The 14,361-nt window shown below is 42.4% G+C and overlaps 1 protein-coding gene across 1 annotated transcript in view; it reads left to right on the top strand.

The window, feature by feature from the left end:
- Nucleotides 1-14,361, top strand: part of LOC114688678 (NACHT, LRR and PYD domains-containing protein 1a-like) — a 118,917-nt gene that overhangs the window by 34,737 nt on the left and 69,819 nt on the right. The window contains exon 2 of the mRNA XM_037201056.1: nt 13,543-13,548. Coding sequence (XP_037056951.1) covers nt 13,543-13,548 — 6 coding nt within the window. The remainder of the gene's footprint in view (nt 1-13,542; nt 13,549-14,361) is intronic.

Below are 14,361 nucleotides of genomic sequence, written 5' to 3'. Positions count from 1 at the left end.
TTCACAGAGGTAAAAAGGGCTCCAGATAAATACAGCAGTACAGCTTGAGTTTTCTCCACCTGTTTATTCCTGAAGAGGGTATTTTACTCTCTGGAACTCCTCCCCTTCCCAATTACTAAAACTATGGGCCTAAAAGTTCCAAATAAGTTTATGTATTTTAACTTCTATTCCTAGTTTGAACTTGTCTCAACAGATTTCCACTTGGCTGGCAGACACATCGAAGCATCAATTACTGACTGCAGTCTGCTCCAAATGACCATGAGCTCTGGACTTGTTAAAGGCTGATGTGGACTAGCACAACCAATGTGATCCTCCCCTGTTTCTACAGCTGGGTCAGATAACTACATGCTTCTGACAAATGCTCCAATGCCTAAATTCCTTCTTACCTTTGACTAGCCTTTCAATATTATTGGACCCTAACTATCTGTGCCCCATTTCAGCTTGAAGCAACTGTAGAAGAGAGTATATCATTCCTGCCCCCAAAACAGGCTAAAAAGGCTAAGTCAAAGGGAAACTCTCTGTCATGGGGGACAAAATGTCTACCTATAATGCCTACTGATATACTGAAAATGGCCCAGAGCTGTCAATTGATAGATTTATTAACTAAAAGGGTTCTGCAATAAGATAAGGCACTTGGCCTTCTTTATGCAGAACCAAAGAGATATTACATGGCCTTAGGAAATTATTATTTCTATATAAATCATTCAGGATTATGATCTGGCTGTGCTCGGGGATCAGAACCACAAGGCCTTAAGAGTGGCAGTAGATGCAAATGTCACTGTCCTAGAAAAATCTGTTAACATTTAGAGGAATTGCTCTTCCCTCTAGCTGAAATAGTTCTCCAGGCTAGAAGGGGCCTTGACCTAAAATTTGTTCAATTGATCCCCCTGGTTATCTTCTTTCAACAAGGAGTCTATGCAAGGCCTTAGGAGATCAATGTTGTTTTTATTTTAACTATGCAGAGGTTATTAGAAACTTCATGGCCCTGCTGAAAAAACCAGATCCATGCCAGAGAAAGGCAGCAGCAACAAGAAAACCACCTGTTGTCTGCCTTAGCTAGCCCACTAATGATCTTGCTTATTTTTACAGGGGTTGCCTAGGACCACCTGCATGTCATATGTTTGTATTGAGATTCACAATAATGACAAAACTGCAGTAATGAAATAGCAACAAACCCCAAATATTTTGGGTTGGTATGGAATTTTTGTATGATGATAGAAATGTAAAGCTATATTTGATTCAACTCTGGTTTATAATATACACTATATAATAATAGATATTAAAAATTATAAAAATTTACTCAGGCTGGGTGGTGGTGGTGCACGCCTTTAATCCCAGCACTCAGGAGGCAGAGGCAGGCAGATATCTGTAAGTTTGAGGCCAGACTGGGCTACAGAGTGAGTTCCAGGACAGGCTCCAAAGCTACACAGGGAAACCCTGTCTTGAAAAATAAAAAAAAAATTATTCAGATTAACAAAAGCTAACTCAGAGATTTATATCTATGTCTTTACCAAGAATTCAACACCAAGCTTCTAGAGAATTTAAATAAATGATAGCATAGGTTTGATAAGTAAGGTATAAGTAATATATATATATACATATATATATATATATATATATATATATATATATATATATTCTATAATGGAGTTTCTGGTCCCCCAAGAGGGTCCTTTTCTCAGAGTTGGGCCACACCCCAACTCACAAGCCTCTTTTCTTAGTCTTATGAAAGCTGCAAACATATCAACTTAGGTAAGTTGTTCTTACCTAGTAGATAGACAGCCCTCAGATACTCAGAGATCTGTAGAATATGGCATTTAAAATGTTTAATTATAAAGCTTTTTGTGATGGAGAGACATGCTGGCTCCTGGCAGTACCTTTATTTCCTCCAAAGAAGATGGATGAGCACAGAAGAACCTCCACCCAGAATTTGCTCCAGAGTGGCAACATAAACCACTGAGCAAAAACTGCCTTTCACCTCAATTACTGCCTTTTACCTCGACTGCTGCCAGGGCCTTCTTCAGACCATGGACAACATGACTGGGGAATCCATTGCCTCAGTCAAGGTAGGCTGGTCCTCCCCACAAGTTCCCACCCCACATCTGTTAGTTCTTCTGAGGCCTGGTAGGCCTAGACCTAGCAGATGAAGATTGATGTTGTTGCCCTGAGACCTCTGCCCTCAATGACCATGGAGGACCCTGGGGTGGCTGTCTAGGTACCCAGAAAGTATGCTCTGTCATTTTCAATCACTAACTCAGGTAAAATTTATCCTTCTCAGATCTCTGATGTCATTTGAACTGACAACCAGGCTTTGTCAGTTCAACAGCAGCAACCAAGGCTTCAGCTGCCTTCTCAGTTCTCTGTATAAAATTCACAGGCCTCATTCTCTTAGAGTTAATACTAAGTCTACACACAGTTCACCTTGCTACCAGACTCAAAAAAGGGATAAACTCACTTTGCAGTGACTGCTTTCAGTATCTACTGGTGAATTAGATGAAAAGACAGTGCTTTAAGGTTTCTTTATGTGAAGATAGGAAAGCGCTCTCACTTCTGTTCATTTACTTATCCTTCTCAGATCTGATTGTGTTTGATGACCAGGGTACTAATAGACTTTTGCCAATTAACAGCTCTCTCCCCCAACCCCAAGGCTACAAGTACTTTGGTAGCTCATTAATAAGTTTCCTGTTAAAAGTATAGACAGGTGTGCCTCATTCATAGACTTCATGGTACAGGATAAACTGGTTTCAGATATAACTTCAGAGGTTCAAAATTTTAACACTGATAAATGCAGTTTTGATAAACTGATAGAGCATTGACTACAGACATTCTTGGGAGTCTTTAAATTTCTGTGGACTTACTGGTCCCAGCTTTTAGAGACAGGTTAGCATTAGAGAGAGTATGGAAGCCTCCCCCCTCCTCCACTCACTCAACCACTTCCATTCAGTAAATTTCCTCTGGTTACAGATTTAAAGATGTTTCATTAGGCTGAAACCAGGCCCTAGAAAATGTTCATACATTTAACCCAAAGCTATAGTTTTTGCTATGACAGCAAGATGTAAATTTGTTCCAGTTTTTTTACAGACCCTTGCAGGTTCCTGCACAGATCCACCCCTCCTGCCAGACTTGTGCCAAGGCTAAACCCTCAAAGGCCCTCCAGATACACCACCAGCTGCTGCATAAACTGAGAACACCTGCTGGGCCAATTGTTGGTTAAGCTTTGGTGCTCGTGGCTGGCTGCTGCCTGTGGTGGCCATGCCAACGGAGCAGAGTGCTGGATGTATTGGTGACGGAAGAGTCACAAGCCATAGTTACCTTTCTAGAGCTTTATTGGAAGAGAGAGAGAGAGAGAGAGAGAGAGAGAGAGAGAGAGAGAGAGAGAGAGAGAGAACCATGTAGAGGGGGGAGTACAGAAGGAAAGAGTGCAGAAAAAGAGAATACACAGAGGACACACCCGTTTTTTAGGCTGGGACGCCGTCGCAGGCTGGTGACACAATTAAGGACATAATTCTTACACTAATACTAGCAGATTAACTTCTCCCACTCATAAAAACTCCATTATTTCCTAACTTGTTGACACTCTTACAAGATGGATAGAGGCATTTCCCATCTCTGGAGAAACAGTAGATGTGATGGCTCAGGTACTCCTGAAGAAAATATCATCCATTAGTGCTGGTACCACCACCTGCTGTGACTTCTGCCCTCTGTGTTTGAATGGTGTGTCTCTTTCTCACCTGCCTTAGGGCTCCTCAGCTCCAACCCACCAAGGTCTTCCTCTTACTATTTTTACAACACCTAACATTAGGAGAAATTCTGTTTAAAATAATTATTCCTGACTGTATGAAAAAAAGAAAAAAAGAAAAGGAGAATATGATTGCTACTAAGAGGTTGAGGAGGAAAAGTTTTGTTGTAGATATGAGGGAGAGCATAACCAGAGACATCTGGAATAGCCCAGACTGAACATGCCTGGCCAACTGAACCAAGCCGTGTGAGGATAGTGGGAAAGGGAGAGGGGAGAGGATGAAGCCAAGAGGCCAGGAAAGCAGGAACCAAGAGCAATGACCAAGAGGCAAAGAGATAAAAAGACCAAAAAAGCAAATGACTGGGTTATATAGAGAAGAGCAGCTGGAGAATTGGAAGTGAAGATCAGGGACTGGAGAGGCTGAGGGTACGGGGTGGGGTATGCCAGCCAAGATGACTCTGTAACAGGTAGAGACTGAGGGAGTCTGGTTGCCAGAGTCTGTTTTGATATGTTAAATAGGCAGCTCAGCCATTTGTCAAGAGTTTGAGACCCAACATCCCAACCTTTTTGTTGATGGCAAAAGGCTAATGTAGTCTTTTCAATAACTACTTCCGGTTGAAATTGGGGTATCATTTTTGGGGGAACATGGAGCCTGGAATGATGGCTGCTGGGCAGATCAAAGGATAGGCTGGGGGACATCAGTTTCAATCACTATCACTGTTTGCTGCCCAGATTCTGAAGAACAACCTGGAGCTAGGGAAGTGCAGGCCACTTTGGAGCTACCTGTGAGGCTGGACCACCTGAGGCTAGCTACTTTGGAGTATTTTGGGATACAGAGGCTCAAGCAGGAAATTCCTTCAGAAGCACCTAGGGTTGGCACATTTGGAGCAGTTTGCAATCTTTGTTGATTGGAAACCTGCTGGGACAGATATAGACTAGGGACGGAAAGTACAGTTAAGGAGATTAGGATAAAATTTTATCTTGAATATACACTTGAAACTTCCAGACCTGTGGTCCAGGTAGTTGGAGCAGTAGATTCTCAAGACCAGGGAAAGGAGGAAAGATCCCACCCCCAGAAATAGGCAGGTGGGAAAACTTAGGCTGTTGACAAGGGTACTTATCTGGAGTCCATTTGACCTGTGAGAGATGGATGCATGTCAACTCCCTGAAGCTTACATGAATGCTTTGGAGAAGCATTTTCAAGTCTATACCTAGAAGATAACCAGAGGAAATTTAAAAATTTAAACTTGTGACTATTATGTAGTCAGTGCTTTTTTAGGGCTAGATTAACAGTTTATCAGAACTCCGTTGATTAGTGTTAAAATTCTGAACTTTTGAAGTCTTAGTATAACAATAACATAGAGAGGGAAAGAAGTCTAAAATAGTTTTATTTTTTATATATCTTAAATTACTTCATTAGGCCTTTACAATTTGCAGTTACATACCTTAAAACACTTTCGCCGGGCGGTGGTGGTGCACGCCTTTGATCCCAGCATTCGGAGTTTGAGGCCAGCCTGGGCTACAGAGTGAGTTCCAGGAAAGGCGCAAAGCTACACAGAGAAACCCTGTCTTGAAAAACCAAAACAAACAAACAAACAAAAAAAAAAAAAAAAACCAAAAAAACATTTTCTTAGACTCTCACAACTTACTTAAACTTTTACATCCTCAGACCTTTACGACTTGTATTTACACACCTTAGAATACTTTCTTAGACCCTCAGAACTTACATAAACTTAAAAAAAATTTCTATCCAATTATGTTCCATGAGACATGGCTGGTTGATTACTGAGAACAGTCATTGTAAAGCAAGTTCCTTTAAATAAAGAAATATTAAAAAGTTACTTTGAAGCCTGTTTTGTAACTTTGTCTTTATCAATGTGAAGTCTGGCACTGTGAAGGTCTAGAATTGACCTTACAGGCTCTGTCTTAGAGAAAGGGCCACCATCTCAGACCACCTGCTATACTCAGTTCCAGGAAGAATCTCAGGAATGTGCCATGGCAACTTGAACAGATACAGGGAAGTAAAGTTTAACAAGATCCAGATTCTCCTGCAGATGTCCTGTATGTGATTTATGGCCCTTGAAGACATCTAGATAATCCTGCTGAGCAGCCCAGATAATTCTGCTCAGCAAATTGTGGTTTCCCAAAAGTCTAATTCAATGAATTCAAAATGTGGGTTCAAGCCCAAAGTCTGGACAAATAGTTTCAAAAAATCACCTTGCTGCATATCCCTTCTACGAAATCCCAAGTTGCCAATTCCTAGCTTACGATTTTTACCTATAAAAACTCTCTATTCCTGGGCCTGAGGCTGCCGAATCTTCCTCTATCCACTACATCTGAGCATAGATTGGCTGCCCAGGTTCAAATCTGACAATAAAAAGAGCCTTGTGTGCTTGCATCAGAAACCAGCTCCTTGGTGATCTCTGGGGGTTCTGAGACTAGGGCACAATAGCACCAAGGCAAACTGTCAATGCCTCTCTCTCTCAGCAGGAGACTTAGCAGCTCTAGAAAGAGAGGCTTGATCCACATAGGGAATAAAATGACAAGGCAGCCACAGGCTTCCAGAAGGAGCTGGTATGCTTGCTTGCTGTTAAACTGACAAAGCTACAGTTAGAATAGAATTCAATGCCATCAGAGATCTGAAAAGCACAACTTACAGCAGGAAGTATTGTAACACGAATTGCTAAACAATCTTATTAGAAAACCCAGAGCCAGATATTGGGGTGAAAGCTGAAAGATCAGAGAAGCAGAGCAAGCCAGTCACAAGTTCTAACCACAAAATCCTCAGTCTAAAGAGAAAGAGTTCCTTATATACCTTTCTGTGACCTGCCACATTACTTCCTGGGATTAAATGCATGTGTCAACACTGCCTGGCTCTGTTTCTCTTATGTAGCCCAGTGTGGCTTTGAACTCACAGAGATCCAAATAGATCTCTGCCTTCCAAGTTATAGGGTTAAAGGTGTGTACTACTACTGTCTGACCTCTATGTCTAATTTAGTGGTTGGCTCTGTCCTCTGATCCCCAGGCAAGCTTTATTGGGGTGCACAAAATATCACTACAAAGTATAATCAAAATAGACTACATATCAATTAAAATTAAATGACTTACCTACTACCTAGGCAGTTACCTTATGTTCCTGTGGTCTGTTGTGGAATAATCCTTTTGTTCACTGTGAAGATGTTTTGCTCACATTGGATTAATAAAGAGCCAACTGTCCAATAGCTAGGCAGAAAGTATTTAGGCCAGACAGCCAGACTTAGAGAATGTAGGGAAGAAGAAGGGCAGAGTCACTAGCCAGATACAGAGGAAGCAGGAGATGAACATGCCATGCTGAAAAAAGGTACTGTCAGGTGGTAGAGCATAGATAAGAAATATGCGTTAATTTAAGTTGTAAGAGCTAGTTGGTAATGAGCCTAAGATATCAGCTGAGAATTTATAATTAATACTAAGTCTCCATTTGGTTATTTGGTGAGTTGGTGGTCCTGATGAAAACTCTGCCTACAGTGGTCTCAATGGTTTTGTTATCAGAAGAAGTAATCAGTCTTCAGCTGTCATACAGGGCAACATTACATCTTCAGCTACCACACAGGGAAGCATGTGCCTTTGGCTGCCAGACCCAGAAGGTCTGAGAGATTTTCCTGTGGGTGAGGTACTTGGGAAGATTGGTCTACCTTGATTTAGGCAGAGCACATCAGTCAACCCAACAATATCCACAGTTTGTGCAGATTCCTGGTGGCAGATGAGGCATGGGGCAGTTCCACCCAGTGATCAGTGTTACTACAATTCAGGTGAAGTCATCAGTGCCTCATCTGTCTTCTTTGGAGACTTTGGGGCTGCTAGTAGAAGGTGGTCTTTCTGTCTATCCTGGTAAGCTTTTTTATTAAACATTTTTAAATGCCATAATCAGCATGTCTCTGAAGAGTTTGACCACCATCTTTTAAGTTCCTCGTAGCTAACAAACTTTATTTCTTTTTAGTTACTTGCTTTAGGCTTAAACTTGAAAACACTTACAGGAGGCTAAATAAAGCTTGTCACTAAATGAATTACATAACAGCTTACAAGTTAGTAATTTTTATAAGATTTGTATTATATAGCTTTGTCCCTGTAAGTTTGAGGCTTAAAATTTTGAGTTGAAGTGTTAATTAAGGATCCTTTAGCATCAAAATGAAACATTAAACCATAAATGCAGTCTATAGATAGACGGAAAACTTGACAAAACCATAAATACAGTCCACAGAGAGACTAGGAAATGTACCTTTTTTGATCCTTTTATAGTAAGCCGTTACAAAATATCAGGGTTTTTTGTATGATTCACTTTATCCAAATAGCTAAAACTTAGCACAATGAGCAAAGAGAAATAAGTTAGACATCTATTACTATGAACCTGAGTAGACCTTAGGAATTTATAAATCTTATTTATCAAATATATATATTTATTAAATTATGTTGTTACTGATTTGAATTTTCTAGAAGAACAGTGTTGAGCAATTAGCAAGGACATACGTAGTTAGAAATACAACTCTAAATCACTTTTTGTTAACCTGAGTATTGTTATGAATTATGGACATGTGGGGAACCCCCAGCTGGCAGGACAAGGTATCCCATGTGTGAGGGAAAACATGCTGGGCAGATGCAGCCAGAGTGGTGGTGCATGGTAAGTCATTCACACCCAGGCACTGCATCCATGTGGAGAGTTCATTATAACAGAGAGATGAAGAGAAAGATAGGAGAAAGGGGGAGAAGAGGGAGGGAGGGAGAGAAAGAGAGAGAGAGAGAGAGAGAGAGAGAGAGAGAGAGAGAGAGAGAGAGAGAGAGAGAGAGAGAGATGTCAAGGGTGCACACCAAGTGGTAGGAAAAGCAGAAGAGAGTGAGAGGAAGGAGAGGAGCCCTTCCCTAAAATGAGGCTCCCATGTCAGGACTCAGAGTGGCCCCAAGGGGTGGGACTTCAAGGGGCAGGTCAGAATACCAACAAGCATACCTGTATAACCTTAGGAATTTATCATTGTACAAAAATCCAACCTAATCCAGAATATTTTGGAGAACTACCACTGCTTTCTTAAGTCCAAAAAGTAGATATAATGATAAAACCAAGTGCTCAGTGGGACTAAGAAGTTTTACAGGTGCTACCTTAGTTGGTTTATATCATGTGGTCATCTTAAGATTGTGGCGAAGTCTCATGGCATGTACCCTTTAATCTTAGTAAAGATAGCTGCCAACCATGCGGTTGCTACTTAAAATATCTGTTTAATTAAACAAGAACTGAATCCAAGTTACATATACAGTAAGTAGATCTATTTTTTTAATGAGAGTTGAATTACACGTATAATGTTGTACCAAATTAAGATTACCCACTGTAGTGGTTTGAAAGAAAATGTCCCCCAAAGGGAGTGGCACTAATGGGAGGTATGGCCTTATTGGAGTAGGTGTGGTCTTTTTGGAGGAAGGGTTTCACTGTGGAGGCAGGCTTTGAAATCTCACATATGCTCAAGCTATGCCCAGCAAGACAGTTCACTTTCTGTTGCCTTTGGGTCAAGATGTAAAGATTCTCAGCTCCAGCACAATGTCTACCTGCATGTGGCTGTGTCCCACCATGATGATAATGGACTAAACCTCTGAACTGTAAGTGAATCACCACAATTAAATGTTTTTCTTTATAAGAGTTGCTATGATCATGGTGTCTCTTCACAGCAACAGAAGCCCTAACTAAGCAAGACACCGACATATAGACTTTTAAACTATAAGCCTTTTGCTATGAATTTTAAGTCAAATTTTGCTACCAAATGTATAAATTTTTTGACCATACTCAATGAACTTATAAGTCCTGAGATAGTGCTTACAGAATAATCTAAAAAGGTTTATTTTTGAGAGTAGAGTGCAGAGAAATCATAGAGATAAAAGATTTTTAAGAGTGGGAAGTAGAGAAATCTTAGAGAGAAGTTACTTTTGGAAGTGTTGAGCAGAGCAAATGTTGATATAAGAGATTTGGGGATAATTTGTTTGGGCAGTGGCAGAAATTATCATATAAGAAAGTTTAAAATCAAGCATTAAAGTCTTTGCCTACTGATCTATACTGAGGGCAAGCTGTTTGTAGTAACATTGCAAGGCTTTAATAAAATCTGAGTTCATGGAGGAAGAGAGAAAGGGTCACAAAACACTACTGTGGGAGGGTTCCTATATGCTCCAAGAGGGGCTGAAAGAGAGCACAGTGACCCAGATGTGCTTAGAAAAGCTGTGGAACTTCAGGAGACATCTTAGAGGGAACAGTTCCACAAAGTATAGGAATTCTGCCTGAGGGAGGAGCGAAGGGAGGGAGCTGAGAGCAGAGGCTTTGGGACTGCAGGCAGGTGTTGAGAGACTGTATAGTGGCTCTGAAGGGTTTAGAGAGACTTCAGGACTGACCACAGGCAGCTCTATGGGGAGGAGACAGGGAAAAGTCACAATAGTTGCAGGCAGGACTGTAGCTCCCAAGGGGAAGCAAAAGAAAGGTCCAGGAAAGAGCTGAACTGAGGTGAATAAAGGGCATCCCCAAGTGGAATGGGAAACTCATCAGACAGAAATGCTCTGAAGGTGTCTCTTCCCATGTGATTGGGAGCCCAGAAGGGAGAGGGGAGCTTCCTGGCACATAGCTGTGGCTTTTGTAGTAATAGCAGACAAAGCAGGTGACTCCAGGGGGACACTTATCCAAGAGAGGAGAGGAGAGAGCACTTGGAGCTTTCGGGAAAAGGGAAAGACTAAGTGTCTTTAGTGGAAAGGTGTGCCCTTATGGGCATAGAGACACCCACATGGGTATAGCAGGACAGAGCCAAGAGATGCTACACAAGTGCCAGGCAGGTACAGAAGGTTCTAGAGCCTGAGAGATAAGGAGTACTGGTAGAGAGGGGAAGTAGCTGAGGAGTTGGACTTTAGAAATTGAATCTAACTTGGTGGGTGGCAGAAGCTAGTAGAAACAAATGATCCATACACAACTTTGGAGAGTTGTGTTCTCTCTCTCAAGCAGCTTGGTTCAGAAGGGCCAAGTCTTTTTCAAAGGAAGCTCAAGGCTGTATATGCAGCCAGGGTGACTCTTAACAGATGGAGACTAAGGAGACTGTTGGCCAGAGTCAGCTTTGATATGTTAAATAGGCACCTCAGTCATTTGTCCTAAGTTTGAGTGCTAATAGTGACATTCTTATCAAAATATATAATAATCATTAAAAAGAAAAAGAAAAGCACATCGAAGTAACAAGTAACATGATTATATTGAGAGAGGCAAGGGATGGAATAAAGGTTTTTGAATAGTCCATAAGTTTTAAAACAAATATGTAAGGGAAATTATCTGGGTAGGACAGTGGAGTTATTTCTATTACTTGGGCCGTTTTAGATTATGTTTCTTTAATTGGAAGAATATCTTTTATGCCTTGTGTGTGTGTTGGGGGGGTAATTTGAATACAATGAAACCCTTGTGCTCCAGGTGTATAAGATCCTAGGGTGGGAAAGGCAGCTCCATTCACAGATAAGAGAGGAGGAGAAGGAGAAACAGCCTTGATCTGAGAGTTGGGTGTGCCTGAAGGTATTTTGCTGGCTGGAAAAACAACTTTGGGTCTGCCAATGAAATACAGGTAAGCTTTTCAAAATGTAACTAGGAGATGATTCAGGGCTTGGGATGGGCTCTTCAAAATAAGAGAACATTGTGTGTCCTACTCTGATGCCTGGCTAGGAGTTTTAACCATAAGTCAACAGTGAGGGATGGGTGATGGTTTTTTAGCAGTGCTCTTACCCTGTGAGGAAAAGTCATGGAACACGACAAACCTACTAACAAAAGTTTTATTAAGACAAGAAGAAAGGGATAGATGTGATCAGACCTGCTGAAAGGACACGTGAGTGAAGGGGAACAGGGGCACATGTGGCCTGCTTTTTAAGGGTCACCCCGCACATGCACACACAGGCCCATGTGGCTACTCCATGCATGAGCATAGATCACGTTGTCACGCAGTGTGTGATTACGTGACCATGAAGAGCATGGATTATGTATAACATATGACCCAGAAAAGCCTAGGCAGAAATGACTAAGTGTTCCGCCAGGGCATGTGGGACCATGTGGGTGTGGCTGGAATTACTATCAATGAGAAGTCTCACCATTCCATGGAAGCTAAGAATTTGGCTACTTGCTTTCATTAAGACATCAGTTTGGCAAAGGAACTGTAGGTGGAGGTGGAAAATCAGTAGTTAGTCTGCAACCCTAGAGGAAGGCCTGGGAGGGGAAGTAGGCAGACAGGAAACAGCAAACAGAGGGAAAACTGGTTTTGGATGTAGCAGAGGAGAGAGGACATCTGATTGAAATCCAAGACCCTTTTGACCAAAGCCCAGGGAACCCAGGAAGAGCCTCAACTAGTCATATTAGAGGGGGCTGCTGGGATTGGGAAGTCAACGCTGGCCAGGTAGGTGAAGAGAGCATGAGAGGAAGGCCAGCTCTACAGGGATCGCTTCCAGCATATCTTCTACTTCAGCTGCAGAGAGCTGGCCCAGTGCCAGCAGCTGAGTCTGGCTGAGCTCATAGCAAAAGACCAGACTATGCCCAGACCTCCCATTAGGCAGATCCTGTCTCACCCTGAGAAGCTGCTCTTCATCCTGGATGGCATAGATGAGCCAGCATAGGTCTTGGAGGAGCAGAATCTTGAGGTCTGCCTACATTGGAGCCAACACACATACCGCTTGGGCAGTTTGCTGGGGAAATCCATCCTACCTGAGGCTTCCTTGCTGCTCACAGCTCAGAAAATAGCTCTGCGGTTCATTTAATTTTGATGAACACACACATTGGGTGGAAGTCCTGGGCTTCTCTGAATCTGGATGGAAGGGATATTTGTACAAATATTTCACAGAGGAAAGTCAATCTATTAGAACATATGACTTGCTTGAATCAAATCTAGTGCTCTAGACCCCATGTCTGGTGACCTAGGTATGCTAGCTGGTCTGCATTTGCCTGAAGCAGCCGATAGTCAGGGGGCACCTCTCACTGACCTCATGGATCATCACAACCCTCTGCCTGAAATATCTTTCCCAATCCCCTCCAGATTAGCCCCTGGGGAGATAGATTAGAAGTCTCTGATGTCTGGCTGCTGAAGGAATTTGGTTAAAGAAGGATCCTATTTGGTGCAGGACATCTCAGAAATCAAGTCTGCAGCTATTGATCTAGCAAATGCCTTTTCTTGGTACCTGTCCACAAAGTCCACCAGAAGTAATTTGCTTTCAGTTGGCAAGGTCAGGAGCATACCTTTTAGTTTTATCTCAATAGGTATTAACTCTCCAGTCCTGCATCACACTTAGTTAGAAGGGATCTTGATCATCTATCTCTTCCATAAAATATCACATTGGTTCACTGTATTGATTATACTGATCAGACCAAGAGAGCAAGAGGTAGCAACCATTTTGTACTCATTGGTAAAATATATGTGCATCAGAGGCATCAAAGGGTGGGAAATAAATCCAATAAAAATTCAAGGGCCTTCTACTTCAGTGAAATGGTCCCAGACTTTCACACAAGCTAGGAAAGCCTCCACACGACAGTCCTGAAGGCCTGTGTCCTTTTCCATGCAGCCCGTTCATACTGTCTCTGAACTGCTCTCTCCTGTCTATCTCCCCAGCCCAAGCCCACAGGAAGTTTCTAAGGGAACACTCCCCAGAAGTTGCTGGCCAGGGCCCGCCATGTTCTCAGAGAACTGCAGTCTCCAGACCCAACCATAACAGTTCTATCTCTGTGACTGCTGTTATGATATTGTGCAACAGAGAACCCCCGGCTGGCCAGACCAGGATGTCCCCCAAGTGAGGGACATGTGCTGGGCAGATGCAGCAGCTGGTGGTGGGGGCAGAGGCATGTGGACAGTCACTCACACCCAGGCGCTGCATCCACATGAAAATAAGTTAATTACAATTGAGAGATGAAGAGAAAGATAGGGAAAGAGGGAAAGAAAGAAGAGGGGGGTCAAGGGTGCACAACTCGTGGGAATGGAGAGAAAGAGAGAGGAAGAGAGAGAAGAAAGGAGGGGTTTTCCTTACATCAGGCTTTTAAGTCAGGATGCAGGGCACCCACAAGGGGTAGGTTTCCAAGGAGCAGGTCAGAATATTAACATTCCTCCATTTTGATTATTATAAAAGGTGAGTTATGTATAGCAAGTGGGGAAACAAGGGCACTGAATTCTTGAGACTTCTTCCAGCTGACAGGGGGTGAAGTGGGGAGGGGGAAACCAGGAGTCATGCATGGTGGGAGATCTTAGGCATCTGTTTCTTGAGGGAGCTGAGAAGGCAGGTTGCAGCAGTCATGTTCCAGGAGCTTGCAGGGAATCAAGGGAGCCGAATCAGGAGTATAGAAGCCATGGCATCTGCTGTTTCTCTGGAGGTCAGGTGGGAAGAATGAATCTGTAAAATATGCTCAAAAAATGGGTGGGATCAAAAATGGGCTCTAGAGATGGTTAGTTTTCATCAGACCAGATTTCTTGATACAGTGGCAGAACTTTTCCCAGGAAACTGCAGGTATCTGTAAGACAGCTGGAATAGATTTACATCATAGCAAAAGGGTTAAAAAATCTTAAGAACCATTTGGAGTCAATGGTGTATCAGGTTATCAGAACTTTATTTATCAGTATTAA

This window comes from Peromyscus leucopus, chromosome 8b (assembly GCF_004664715.2).
Source record: "Peromyscus leucopus breed LL Stock chromosome 8b, UCI_PerLeu_2.1, whole genome shotgun sequence".
NCBI classification, from domain to species: domain Eukaryota; kingdom Metazoa; phylum Chordata; class Mammalia; order Rodentia; family Cricetidae; genus Peromyscus; species Peromyscus leucopus.
This window is presented reverse-complemented; position numbering and strand designations above follow the sequence as displayed.